Source organism: Brachionichthys hirsutus, chromosome 3 (genome assembly GCF_040956055.1).
Source record: "Brachionichthys hirsutus isolate HB-005 chromosome 3, CSIRO-AGI_Bhir_v1, whole genome shotgun sequence".
Lineage (NCBI taxonomy): Eukaryota > Metazoa > Chordata > Actinopteri > Lophiiformes > Brachionichthyidae > Brachionichthys > Brachionichthys hirsutus.
Genome location: NC_090899.1, coordinates 5,615,038 through 5,628,103, shown reverse-complemented (window position 1 = coordinate 5,628,103; position 13,066 = coordinate 5,615,038). Strand labels below are relative to the sequence as shown.

At 47.9% G+C, this 13,066-nt stretch overlaps 1 protein-coding gene across 1 annotated transcript; it reads right to left on the bottom strand.

The window, feature by feature from the left end:
- Positions 1–834: 834 nt before the first annotated feature.
- On the bottom strand, positions 835–11,969 carry LOC137912108 (potassium/sodium hyperpolarization-activated cyclic nucleotide-gated channel 2). The gene is made up of 10 exons (XM_068756467.1): positions 11,305–11,969; positions 6,296–6,502; positions 5,850–6,063; positions 5,461–5,622; positions 4,398–4,616; positions 4,061–4,207; positions 3,727–3,967; positions 3,394–3,558; positions 1,085–3,251; positions 835–988 (listed from the first exon to the last, which is right to left on the bottom strand). The coding sequence occupies exons 1-10, from the start codon at positions 11,967–11,969 to the stop codon at positions 835–837; spliced, it is 4,341 nt and encodes a 1,446-aa protein (XP_068612568.1).
- Positions 11,970–13,066: the final 1,097 nt, after the last annotated feature.

Genomic DNA, 13,066 nt, shown 5'->3' with positions numbered 1-13,066 from the left:
CAAACGACGGAGTAGGAAAGAAGCGTACAACAAACCCACAGAGAGGCACGTATTCACAGAAACGGGATGGAACAAAGTAAAGTAAGCCAGCACAGGAGGCGTTGTACACAAAAAAAATACAATGTAAGTTTAAAAATGTTGTATTTGATTAAAAACTAAACACCACACATCTGGGACAACAAAGCTACCAGTGGACTGCTCCTAATTATTCAAATTCATATGAGTATCGACTTTACAGTGATTTTAAACTCTATACTTTTATGATTCTTGTTTTTTTTTTATTCTGATGAGAAAATATGACACTTTGGTGCAAAATGAGAGGCAATAGGGAGACGGAGCTGGACACCAGGCGAAAGACCATCATCATCTCACATTTACTAGTGTTGTCCTGATGTGAGAGTCGGAACGCTCCACTTGTATTGCTGTTTCCATTCCAAATGGAGACTTTCCACGCGTACGGCTCTTTATCTGACCCTCATCTATTGCTTCGTCCCTTTGTACTGTTTCCACTTCAGCTCCTCATCTTGTTCCAACAATCACTAAAAACACCTATGTATACATGTTGTTGAGGCTCCGCCATTGCCTGGAGCAAACCGTTAGACAGCGCCATGAAGCCTTTCCCTTTTAGATCAATGGCTTGGGTGAGAGTCACATGAACACCTGATGTTCTAAGACAATCACATCCTAGAATGAATGCAGACACATTGTACCTGTCCTCGTGAGGTTCTGTCTGCTGACCTCTGACCTCTTACACAAATCTTTTATCCCAGTTATCAGCAGCAGCCACCGCCAACTGACGTCAAATATCCAATGCGACGTTGTCTCTCGCCTTTCTTACATGTTGGTGGGGAGTTTCTGCCTTAACCCCTCTGAGTCTTTTCTGGCATGCACCTGCTGAGGTTCCTTTCTCCCACCTTTAGGGGAGGTGCTGTTGGCAGGCCCAGCTGGATGTGCTGACTGGGTGGATGCTGTGGTGGATGTTTGAAAGGTCTGGGAAGGAGAAGATGGTGCATTGAGTTTTGAGGAACGGGTAGGGGCAGTTGTGTTAGTTGGAATTTGTTCTTGGGGTTGAGCGGAGGAAGATTGGATAGTAGGAGTGCTGGTAATTGAGGAGGAGGTGGTAAGAAGAGAGGAGGAGTTGGTGTAGTTTGGCTTTGGGCATAATGTTGCTGTGGGTGGGCTTGTTGCTAGGGCTGGTTTAGAAAGACCAGAGCCAGAGACAGAGCTTGGCGTGACAACAGGAGGGGCTTGCTTTATGGGATGGACTGAGAAGATTACTTTAGTCATGGAACTCGTGCTAGCTGGCGCTGGGGAGGGAGGTGCTGAATGAGTTGTGTTTAGAGGTGAGGCCTGTTTTGAGATCTGGCTGGAGGCGGGGCCTCGAGCTGAGCTGGAAGCAGAAGGCTGGGAGCAAGCAGTCGGACTTTGGGATTTACTTTGGGAGCAATCAAATGTACCAGGATTAGGAGAGGGGGGAGGTGAAGAGGTAAGGGTGTGGGTGGGAGCAGAGGGTAGGAATGTGGGCGTTTGGGAAGGAGTAGACATACGGGTGCGGGAAGTCTGAGTGGGAGTCAGTATTGGAGAAGGAATTGTGGTTGGACAAGGACAGGATGCCTTTGCCCGAGGGCTCTGGGGATGTGGTGGGGAAGAGGTGACTGAGGAGGAAGGGGGAGAAGAGGACGTAAGGGATGACCTGGGCCCATACGTTTGCGGTAGTGCAACAGGGGTAGAGACAGAAGATGGAGGCGGTGTAGAGGAGGGAGAGGGAGAGGGCGATGAAGAGTGGGGGGAGGCTGTGGGAATTGGTTTGGGACGAGGAGCTGTTGGGACCGATAGTGGGTGTGTCCCTCCCAAAGGAGGAGTCGAGCTCGGTGGAGGAGAGGAGGCGCAGGTTAGGGTCATTGGTATGTGTTTAGGACGAGATGGCTGGGCGAGTGTCGGCGTAGGAGATGAGGGGGCAGGTGCAGGTGGATGGATGGCAGAGGAGCTCGCTGTCTGCTTTGATGGAAAGGAACCTGCAGAAGGCACGAGTGCAGCTGCGGGTGTGGGCATGGAGGCGGTGTGAAGGGCAGGTGGTGTGTACGTGGCTGTGGGCTGAATAGGGATCGTGGCCTGTGCTTGTGCATTAAACATTGTGTTTGTTACAGGCTGTACCGGAGCGTGAGAGACCAGCATGCCAGCACTTCCTCCCCTGGCTAGCTGCCCTGCCAGGAAAGGAGCCGCCAGCAAATTACCACCGGAGGCCTTGCGGTGGAGAGGCGGGTGAGGCTGGACTCCAGCCCATGAGCGGTGAGGCAGAGTGGGCTGTGAGGCTGACAGTAGCCTGGCCTCCTGGGTCAACCTGCCCAGCGCTGGCAGACCCTGTGAAGTGCTTCCTCCGTGACGTAATAGAGCTTCTTTTGCACCCTGGTGACCCGCAGCTGAAGGGTTTCCATCTGTTGGGGCGCCAGATGCAGCAGGGGGGTTGTTGAGAGGTACTTTATGGAGGGGTGGAATTGGCGCCCCTCCAGCTGTTGGGGTAACAAGTGATCCAGCAATCACCGAAGGGTGATCAGGCTGGAGGCGGAGGCTGTAATGAGGAGTTCTCCCCTGTTGGACAGGAGTCGGGACAGAGGAGGCTTGTGTGGGTGGAGTCTTAGCGATAGGAGGTGATGCCACCCCACCAGGAGGGCCCATGGTCGAGGGTGAGGTTGGAAATCCTCCTCTGGGAGGCAGACCACCTAATCCTCCCATTGTCATCATCCCAATCAGAGAGCTCACAGAGGGGCGGAGGGGTTGCAAAACAGTACCGCGAGGAGGAGACAGAGGAAACGTGGAGGAGGGAGAGGGAGAGACTAGTGGAGAAGGCAGGAAGAAAGCCCCTCCAAGGGCGTGCTGCTGCTGCAACTGTTGGAGCTGCTGCTGCTGCTGCTGCTGCTGGTGTAGGAGGGCGATGGCTACGTTGCTTGTTGCAGCTGCGGTCTGCAGGGGGGCCTGGACGAGCGGTGCCCAGATGACGGGGCGTGGGCGAGGAGACACCGTGCCACTTGCGCTCATCACGCTGCCCCTTCCAGCAGCAGCCGCAGCCGCTATGGCCTCTTGCATGGCTGGCATGCTGTCGTGCTTTACAATCTGCTGCACCAGCATGCTGTCACAGGAACCCAGACTGCCTGCTGTAAGGCCTCCTCCACCCCGGCCGCCACCACGACCCATACTGCCCCCTAGAGAACCACCCTGGGATGACTTCCGCAGGAGCATGGAGTTCTTCCTGCCTGTAGAGTAGAAATAACGCGTCAATGTTTATCTGTGAAGGACTTAGGTTTGGATTGGAAATGATGACTGGAAATAAAGGGCAAGGTCACTGTCGAAATAAAAGCTGCACGCAAGTTTGCAAGAAAACAGTTGAATAGCTACCAATTCGATCCAGTCGGTCGACAGCGACTGTTTCAAATGCACGCCGCATCATCGGGTGTTCCTCCAGTACTTCATTAAAGTTGTCGACGCTGAGAGAATACAGACGGCAGTATGTATCTGCACGGACGCTGGCTGTCCTCCGTCCACGAGTCAGCAAACAGATTTCTGCATATGGAAGAAAAACAACAGAAGGATTCAAGCAAGAGAATAAGAATTAGGGAGGGTGACCGATAAATAACCCCACAAGTATGTGTACAAGCATGAACCAGCATCACCATCCAGGATTAAAAACCTTCCTCAAATATATATCTTCATAATTATTGTAGTTCTCACCTCCAAAGTAAGAGCCATCACTCAGCTTGGTTTCCTTGTTGCCACGCGTCAGCACACTGACGCGTCCATGCTGGATGAAGTACATCTTCCGTCCCACCGTACCTTCGCGGATGATAAAATCTGAGGGCTGAAACACTTCAAAGCGGAGCTTGGTCAGAACGGCAGTCACAAAGTTGGGATCAGCATTGGCAAAGAGCGGCATGTTCGCCACCAGGCTGCGGCAGTTGAAGCTGACAATCTCCTAGACAAAGCAGAAGTCGAGAGATCAAGGTAGGGGGACTGGAAGACAGAACCTTTTCAGGACGTGACTGTGGGTGCATGAATATTGTCTTACCTCTTTAAGAGGCTCGCTGAGTTCTCCCAGAATGTTCTCCTCATCAAACATTTTCCCCTGGAAGCGGTGCTCATAGTACTCATGGATCTTTTGTCTGACATCCGCAGGAAGTTTATGGAAGGACATGTACTGCTCCACCTGCTTATACTGTAATGACATGGAAACACACACACACATATGATCAGGTCAGCAAGCTATAAACAATGACACAGCACACACACACTTAAAAGAAGAAAGCAGTCAATTAATATTTTATGCTACACTCACTGCACTGCTGCTTCATTCATAATGAAAATGACAGTTAGCCGCAGCCAAAGACAGAATTGGGATATTTTACCTTTTCCTGGTACTGTCGTCGTGAGGAGTCCAGTGACTGGATGAGTGCGGTGGCGTGGCCGATGAACATGGCGTAGCAGGTGGCACCTACAATCATACTGAGCATGGTGAGCCACACATCAGTCATCCCTTCTGGAGCCTGGGCCCCGTACCCGATACACAACATGTGGCTCATCGCTTTGAACAGAGCATAGGAGTACTGCACGCCCCACGTGTCATTCTGTGAGTGGGGGCACAGACGGAGAGGGTGGTGGAGGGTGGAGAAAGGAAGGAGTAAAAGAAAAGTTAATTTGACAATATTGAACTGTCCTGACTTTAGTCAGCTCTTGTCCCTTTAGATTGAACACAGCTGAGATCAATAACATCACACACTCTGGTTCAAAACAGAGTGACTGTAGAATCTGCTCAAACACACGGACAATAAAAGGCTTGTCATCGGGCACTTAAAAATAAATGTCCTAAAGCCTATAAATAAAAAGACCTGCCTCTGTTTGTGTGAGTGCCCTCTTGTTTTAGGACGTGTGTGTGAGACCAATTATTCCAAGACGGTAATAGTCCAATGGATGGGGGGACTTTCTCTGGGGACAATCCCAGCATCCATCTCCTTAGCAACAGTCACCCAAGCAACAGCCGAGGCTTGATTCAGCTATTCATACAGTTGTGTATGCACATGCAGTCATCTGCATCCACGTCCGTATTCCTGCATGCCCATGATTATATTCCGAGCAGGGCCCCAGGCCTTCGAGTGAGCTACACCTCCACCTCCACCTCCACCCGATCTCTGTTTTTAATTGGAAAATCTATTTCTTTTTGTGATGATGAGAGTCAATCTTATTTCAGCTGGACGTGTCGCTGCATGAGCCAGTTAACAGAGATAAGGAGCAAAGCATCTGGACACACACAGATAACGAAAATCAAGCTGTTGTGAGCTCTGTTCAAACATGCCGCGATAGCGCTTTGTGTGTTTCAGTCAACACAAAACAGTTTTATTCTCTGTACAATAAAATAATTCACTCAAGCATATTAAACATAACGTGCAGGAAAACCGCTCATTACAGACTCACCACCATCAAGTTCTTGGAAACCCAGCAGTCAACAGGGAAGTCCTGCAGCATGGGGACCAGGAACTGGAGACAGCCGTCCCAGTGGCACAACAGCAGCATCATACCGATCAGGTTAACTATCCTCACCATGGCACTGGCAAGGTCATAGGTCATATGGAAAATCTGGACCAGAGGAAAAGATAAAACTGTGGATGCAAGTAAGAAACACAAAATATGGCTGGAGATTTGATAGATTTCTTCCCCAAATTACTGAAGAAAAAAAACTTTGGTTTTGATTCTATCTTAAAACAAACACATTGCTTGTTATGTGTCATACCTGACATATTTAATTCATTTTGAACTACCATTTTCTCCCAAATATCTATTTCCCTTCTGCCTCTGTTCCTCACCTCCTCCCACTGGTGGATGTAACGGATGAGCCTGGACAGGCGAAGCAGTCGAAGCAGGCTCAGGATTTTTGTGAAGCGGACTATGCGCAATGCCCTGGCTGTCCTGTAAACCTCCGAGTCCAGACTGTCCACCATGAGGAAGATGTAGTCCACCGGAATGGATGACACAAAGTCCACTAGGAACCAGCTTTTCAGATAGTTCTGGCGGATCGCCCTGAGTTAGAGTAAAACATTTGGGATTTAACTTTCCATCTATGACTTGTAAAAAAATTTTGTTTGCATCTAAGACGAAGAATAATACGCGAATTTAAAGAAATACTGCATTTGTAATATTGGATGCACATCAACATCTCACATGTGTACACAACTCCTGGACAGAACATGCACTGTACGTATTTAATGGCTGCCTCTGACCTAATAGATGCGTTCACACTGCTTGTCCTCACCTGGGATCCAACAATATCTCAGTGTTGTCTTCCTTGATGATCCCAGTCCTGAAGTTGAGAACCAAGTCGACCATGAAGAGTGTGTCTGAGACCACGTTGAAGATGATCCATGAGGGTGTGTTCTCATCTCTGAAGAAAGTGATGCCCACCGGCAGGATGATTAAGTTCCCCATCATCAACATGAGCATCAACAGGTCCCAGTAGAACCTAAACAGAGAAAGACAGCATTGTCTACCTATGTTTTATTACCTCCAGCATGGGGGGGTCATGTTTTCAGCAGCGTCTCTGTTGTGTGTTTGTTTGGATGTGTGCTACTACAGCTGGACCCAAATGAAGGCAGGATGCAGGAATTTGTATTTTCACCTTCTTTAACATTGGAAAACAGAACTTTTTGAGCATTTCTGTCAATTATGTATCAATTACTTGACAGATTACAACGAAAATTGGCAGACGCATTGGGCATGTGCCACGGAAGAAACATTCAAGTCACTGTGTTCTTATTTTCATTTTCTTTAATAATTTTCAAACCCTGACGGCAGATATTTTGGCACATGTTTTATCGGAATCTGTTGGGATGTGAAAATGTCTCGTCGGAGAGTATTTGTACTCTCATATGTTCTGGAATATAAATATTTGCTCTCGGCCCTTTTAGAAATGCTTAAGTTCCCATAGTGTATGAATTAAGATGATTCCTCTTTTGCTGCTTTGGTCCTGGTCGTGTCCATGCTAGCATGCTGTCATCTGGTAGGTGGGCGGGTGGTAAACAGCTCCAGAAAGATATTGGAAAACAAACCTTAGACATGATTTCATGTCTATTTATACAAATGAATTTGTGTGAAGTCCTACATCACACATGCTATGCATTTTCCACTATTGGAAAACATAACCGTTATTCAGTAAATACAGAAAACATCAAGTTTGCCACGTGAATTAGGGACGCTTGAAACATGACACAAGTCAAAAGATGCACGGCATTAATTCTGTATGTCTCAGGAACACTTTGCACCGAGAAAACAATCCTAGTTTGTGAATCCTTTCACTGACAATGGCAAAGTAAATCAAAATTCTGATAATATCAATAATATAGCATCTACATTCATCCCAATAAATCAGTGATAGCCTGAATTTAGAAGTTTCCTTTTAGAAGTTTCAAAATAAATTTCTAACTTCTTTTTTTTTTAATAAGGCTTTTCTGTCAGGCCCAATTTGAGAGAATGTTGCACATTTTATACAGTACTGCTGTTTTTACCATCTGAGTAATATTCACCAGGGCTCAATAATGAAATAAGGATATAGGAAAGATTTGGGTGTCCAAACATTTGCCAGGTAAGATTCTTTTCCTGTTTCCAGCACCCTTGTTTCCAGAGTTAATCCATTTATGATTGATTCCCTCACATATGCTGAATGATCCTATACTGTATAGTGAGGATTAGATCCAGGAGGGGTGCGTGTTTGTGTTTGCTATAAGTCATATCAGTTCTACATGCAACATAAAGTGCAATCTCTATTTCTTGAGCAGATAATTGAGAGCAGGATTGAATTGAGAAACAGCCACAGACAGCCTCATCAATCTCTATTTCATGCTGGAGGGTCTTATTGAATGATGTAGTTGTAAAAATAAAATGAATCATTTGGATGCTGAGAGTGATTAAAGTCATCTTTATGTCTTCTTCCTCCTAATCTCTTTATCCATCACTTTAGCACATATCAATGACTTGCTTCATTCTCTCTTCTCTCCATACTCTCTCTCTCTCTCTCTCACACACACACACACACACACACACACACACACCTTCTCTCGCTGTGTGAGAGAGTACCGGTACACCCCCCCAACTCCGTGGTCGATTGCTATTGAGCTCTAATTTAGTAGCACAACCTCATGGTGCGATGCCACTGCTAGACTGATGAAGACCATGAGTCATCACTCTGCTCCATCTACACATACATAGTAGTTCTCCCTAAATGTATTACTTATTATGACAGACGCCTCACTTGGGGATTATTTACAGCCACACAAACCCAGTGATGAGGCAGGAGATTTATTCCTGACCTTGAGGACGTGCTTTGTTAACTCTGATAGTCGGGAACTATTCTGTAAATCACATCTACACTGTGGCCAACAGTGCTACCCAATACAAAACCCCACTGGTGCTGTGAAGGAGAGTGTGAACTGTCTTGATCTGGTAAATATTCTTTCTAAAATATAATAATAATAATATAGCAATTTTGCCTTTGATATTTTGACATTTTACAGATCAAATGGATAATCCAGCAATTCAATAAAGTAATCATCAAGATAAAAATAATGACAGGCAGCCCTACACTCTATTTAGCTATGGTTTAGTGATATATATACATATGCATTCATGCACTGATCAATAGTTCATAACATTAGAATGTTATTTCTAGAGATATAACTAACAGGTGTCATTTTTATTATTATGGTTTTTATATTAATTTTTAGTGTACTGAGTGTACTTTTACAGCACTGAGGGATCAGATGCACTGCAGTACATTATCTTTAGGGAATTACAATAATGTAGGTGGTCACGCTCTCTACCTGCGTGCACGCGTGCGCACACACACACACACACACACACACATTGAGTGCACTCGTCTCAAAAGACTTAAGACTTGAGCAGAGTCTAATGGGGGTTAATATAACCCCAACAACATGCAGCGATAACGTAGCTTTCTGATACGTGGCATTGAACATGTCGCTGCACATTCCTCAGCCTCCATGCACGACATTTTGCTCTCGTCACTGGGATGAGACAGTCGGCTTGAGCTCAAACAAATGGCCCCGACGAGAGGAGATGTCAGACGCAATCTAAAAATGATGGGAGGGTTTGTTATGTTGGGGTGAACACCTGTCAAACCCTGGTTTCCTGTCTTCCAAGGAAACACGTGCACACACACAAACATGCAAAGAGAGAGCGAGAGCGAGAGAGAGGGGAAGAGAGAGAATCTATATAAAACACACAAATAGGAATTGCAAATGCAATCAAAGCTGCTCTCCAGTCTCACCAGGAGCCATTTTTGAACAGGAACAGGTGCTAGCGGAGAACTGACCTGCATCTACCTGCTCAGCTGTTGTCAAACCAAGCACTAATTCTACTGTAATTGAGGCCAAGTGGCTCCTGAGCAGCATCTGATTGGTTCCCTGCTCATGGCCGGCCAGATGTCAGTTCTGAACAAGTTCCCACCCGTCATCCTGCCAGACGTACAGACAAATAAGCAAAGATCCGGCTTTATATGATCACGGGTGCTGACAGCGAAACCACCTGCACTAGAATTTCACCCCCCTTGTCCATTTTCAGGGTATGATCTTCACCTCTTCTGCTTCTCATTATAAATTCTCATAAGGGACAGCAGCATATTTTAATAATGAGGGGGAGGCCGTGAGAGTGCACATGCATGCATATGTTACTGGACATACACAAACATACATAGTAGATTTATGCTCAAGGTCAACGCAGTGACAAAAACGCATAAAGACAGAAAATCTTTCTATCCTTGTCCTTTCCTGCTCCAGCCTCACAAAGTTCTCCTTCGGATGTCGCTCCGGTTGCTTAACTGAAAAGTTAGATGACTGAATTATGCATAATGCATACTCAGCTTGCATAATTTAAGGGTGCAATAATGTAATTGATAAAACTTTAAATGTAATGCTCTGACGGGATCATTAGGATTGTTATCACGATGAGGCTATCAGTAGAGCACAGGAGGGACTGAGCGTCAGTGGACCAGCCAATCAACCCTTCATATATCCTTCCCTCCCGCCCTCACTGACATCTTCCCCTGGATGTCTTCTGAGTAGACTGGTAAGTTGCATTTGTGAGTGATCACCAAATTGACAGACAATCCATAATGACTCAGTGGGCACACACACACACACACACACACATATATATGAGTGTGTGTGTGTGTGTGTGTGTGTTTTGTGTTAGTGGCTGATGAGACAGAAGTGGGCCAGCAGCCTTGGGGATCAAGTCATCCATTGTTGCTTCAGTCTGTCTGGAGACAAATGCTGTCCCTCCCTCTGCTGTCTACCTGCATATTTTAAAGCGTGTCATCATTCAAAGTCTCTTACAAAAACCAGCCTGTCCATAGATGCTGGACAAGTACCGGTATGTGTGTACGCATTCATTTCAGCTGTGTGTATTTTTGATGTATTCTGCCAGACATTGACAAAGCTTTGCTCCTGTTCTCATTTCCATTAAAGAAGCAGCTCCAAAGAACGTGCACAATAAGAATCTCCAACGAGGTTTGAGACTTTCGCTGAAGGAACAGCTTCAATAACAGTTTCCTCCCTCAGCCTGCTGATTTCTAATTGCTCGAGAAGTCAGATCGTTCCCTGGAGTCACCAGCAGGGGGCGCCGCGCCAAGTCCATATGCTGTTCACACAGGAAAACATATTTAACGCCTCATCTAATTGCCATGGAAGGCATCTCTTTCTGCTCTTGGAAACAACCTCATGGTGGACCCCCCCCCCCCCCCTCCTAATTAACATCTCCTCACCTCACCCTCTATCCATGGAACTATTTCCTCTGAAAACAGCAGCCTGGTACGGATTGTCTCACATTTCAGAAACCTGTCATTGCAGCCTGGTGTCTCCCGAACGCCTTTGATCCTTCTGTATTTTAGGCTTTCTTGCATCATGTTTCCGAGTCCCGTTGCATCATTGCATCTCACCCTATCATCACTTCCTGCACACATCTTTTGTGTCCCTTACAAGATATATTTAACCTCCTACACGTCTTCCTGATAACAGCTGAAGTGGCTGTATCTGTTTGTCTTTCCCCTCTCCTCTCCCTCCTTAAGTATGCCTCATTTCATTTACTGTAAGTGAGATTGTTTAAGTGAAACTAATTCAAACTTGCTTTGAACCATTTTTCCAAACAAAGGAACATTACGAGCCTTTTCTTTTCTACAAGTGGCGTTTGCTTTGCAAGCCAACATCAGAGTGTCCATCGGCGCTGTGTCTTTGTGAGTGTGTCTGTCCGTACCTGAAGTCGCTGTAGGGGTGTATGATCCATGCCCCGGCTGATTTCAATCTTTCCTGCTCCAGCGCCACAGCTTTGTGAGATCCAAACATGCGCAGGCTGAACTTGTTGACCCCAGGCTGAAGCATGGCCCCAAATTGTCTCTGGATGAAGGTGCTCTGGTTGGAGGTGCTGTAGTCCTCCCCATCCAGCCCCATGCCAAACCCAGCCAGTCCGGTGTGACCCACCATTTCAGGGCTCCCTGCTGCAGTGCTGTTGCATGCCGTGGTGGTAGTGGTCTCTAGTCCCGTGGCCACCACCATCACTCCAGTCCCAGCGGAGGAGGTGGATGCCAGGGCCGCGCGGGATGAGGCAAAGCCCACCGAGCGTGGCGGAGGTGGCAGGGGCACCGGCGTGGTCGGGGTGCCTGCTGGGCGAAAGGGAAGGCCGTCTCTGGTGGTGGAGCTCATGATGGAAGTGCGACGGCCCCGTCCGCCGAGAGAATTGCCGTCTGCCCCGTAGGAGCCCCTCTCGCCCTCCAGTGAAGCCTGGGACAGCCTGTAGCCCGGAGAGGGCAGGCTGCCCTTACTGCGCCGCTTGCTGTCCCCTCCGTTAAGTCTGGGAAGACTGTCACCTCCAGACCCCCCGACGCTACTGGGGGTAGCCACACCACCAGCCACCCCATCCATCCCAACTCCAAGAGGTTGAATTTAACCTGTAACTGCCACCTCTTCAGCAGAACTAGATATCTTAGTCTAGATTACATAAAAGCTTGTGAGTGTCAATGTGAATGCTGAATCTGAGACCTGCTCTGCGTATCTCCAGTCATTCCCCTGCGGCCGGCGGCTCACCTCTCCGCCCTCTCCCCGCAGACGAGGCCATGCTCAGCTCAGTGCCCTTGGAAAAAGCCCCATCCAGACATCGCATCCCTCACCCCCTCAGGCTGACGCCAGCAGCTGCACTTGTCCCTCCTTTCTCCAAAGAGTCTCGTTCGTCCTCAAAGATGCTTCTTTGTCTTTCCCTCTTCCTTGTCCTTGAGACGTTGCTCTCCCCCCGAGGCCCCCCCTCTCCTCTCCGCGGCCGCCCTCATCGCGCCGACACCGGTCATATTGGCACCGGATTCCCGGTGTTTTGAAGACAACGCAGCTTGTTCCTCATTGGTCGCGGTGTCCTGTTCGGGGTCGATCAACCTATACGTGATCTATACCGTTGTCGTTATGTAAGAGATGGTTGGATCGGTGAAGTGGGGGGGGGGGGGGGGGGCATCCATCCGCGGGTGAATGACAAGGACACTTGATCCTCTGTCAGGAGGGATGGGTTTTGTTAAAAGACGCGCACTATATGCGCTCACACTCCCGAGGCGCACCGATTCATTCTGACACGCACCAAAAACGCGCGCATACGGAAAACCAGAGCAACAGGGACGCACGAAACAAGCCCGTGATTGTCATTCTCAGTCTCCAAGCGGAAAAAAACACTCGTCACGAATGTGGACGGTCTGAAGCGCTCAGCCAGCCGGAGGGAGGAGGCGCGCCTTCACGACGCATGTCGGAAAGCGGATGGCGGAATGGAGTGTAAGTCAATCAGCTCCCTCGTCAGCAGTCGCTGCATCGATTCCCACTTCTGCAGACTTTCTGCGTCCAGCAGGGATAAGGCGGAGTCCTCGTCCACGTTCTGGCATCGGAACAGGATCTATATGGAAATGTCTGCTCCAAGGCGCGCTCATAAACCTCACCAAGAGCAAGAGCAACTTGTTGCGCGTTTAGCGGCGCGCTTCTCCTTCACG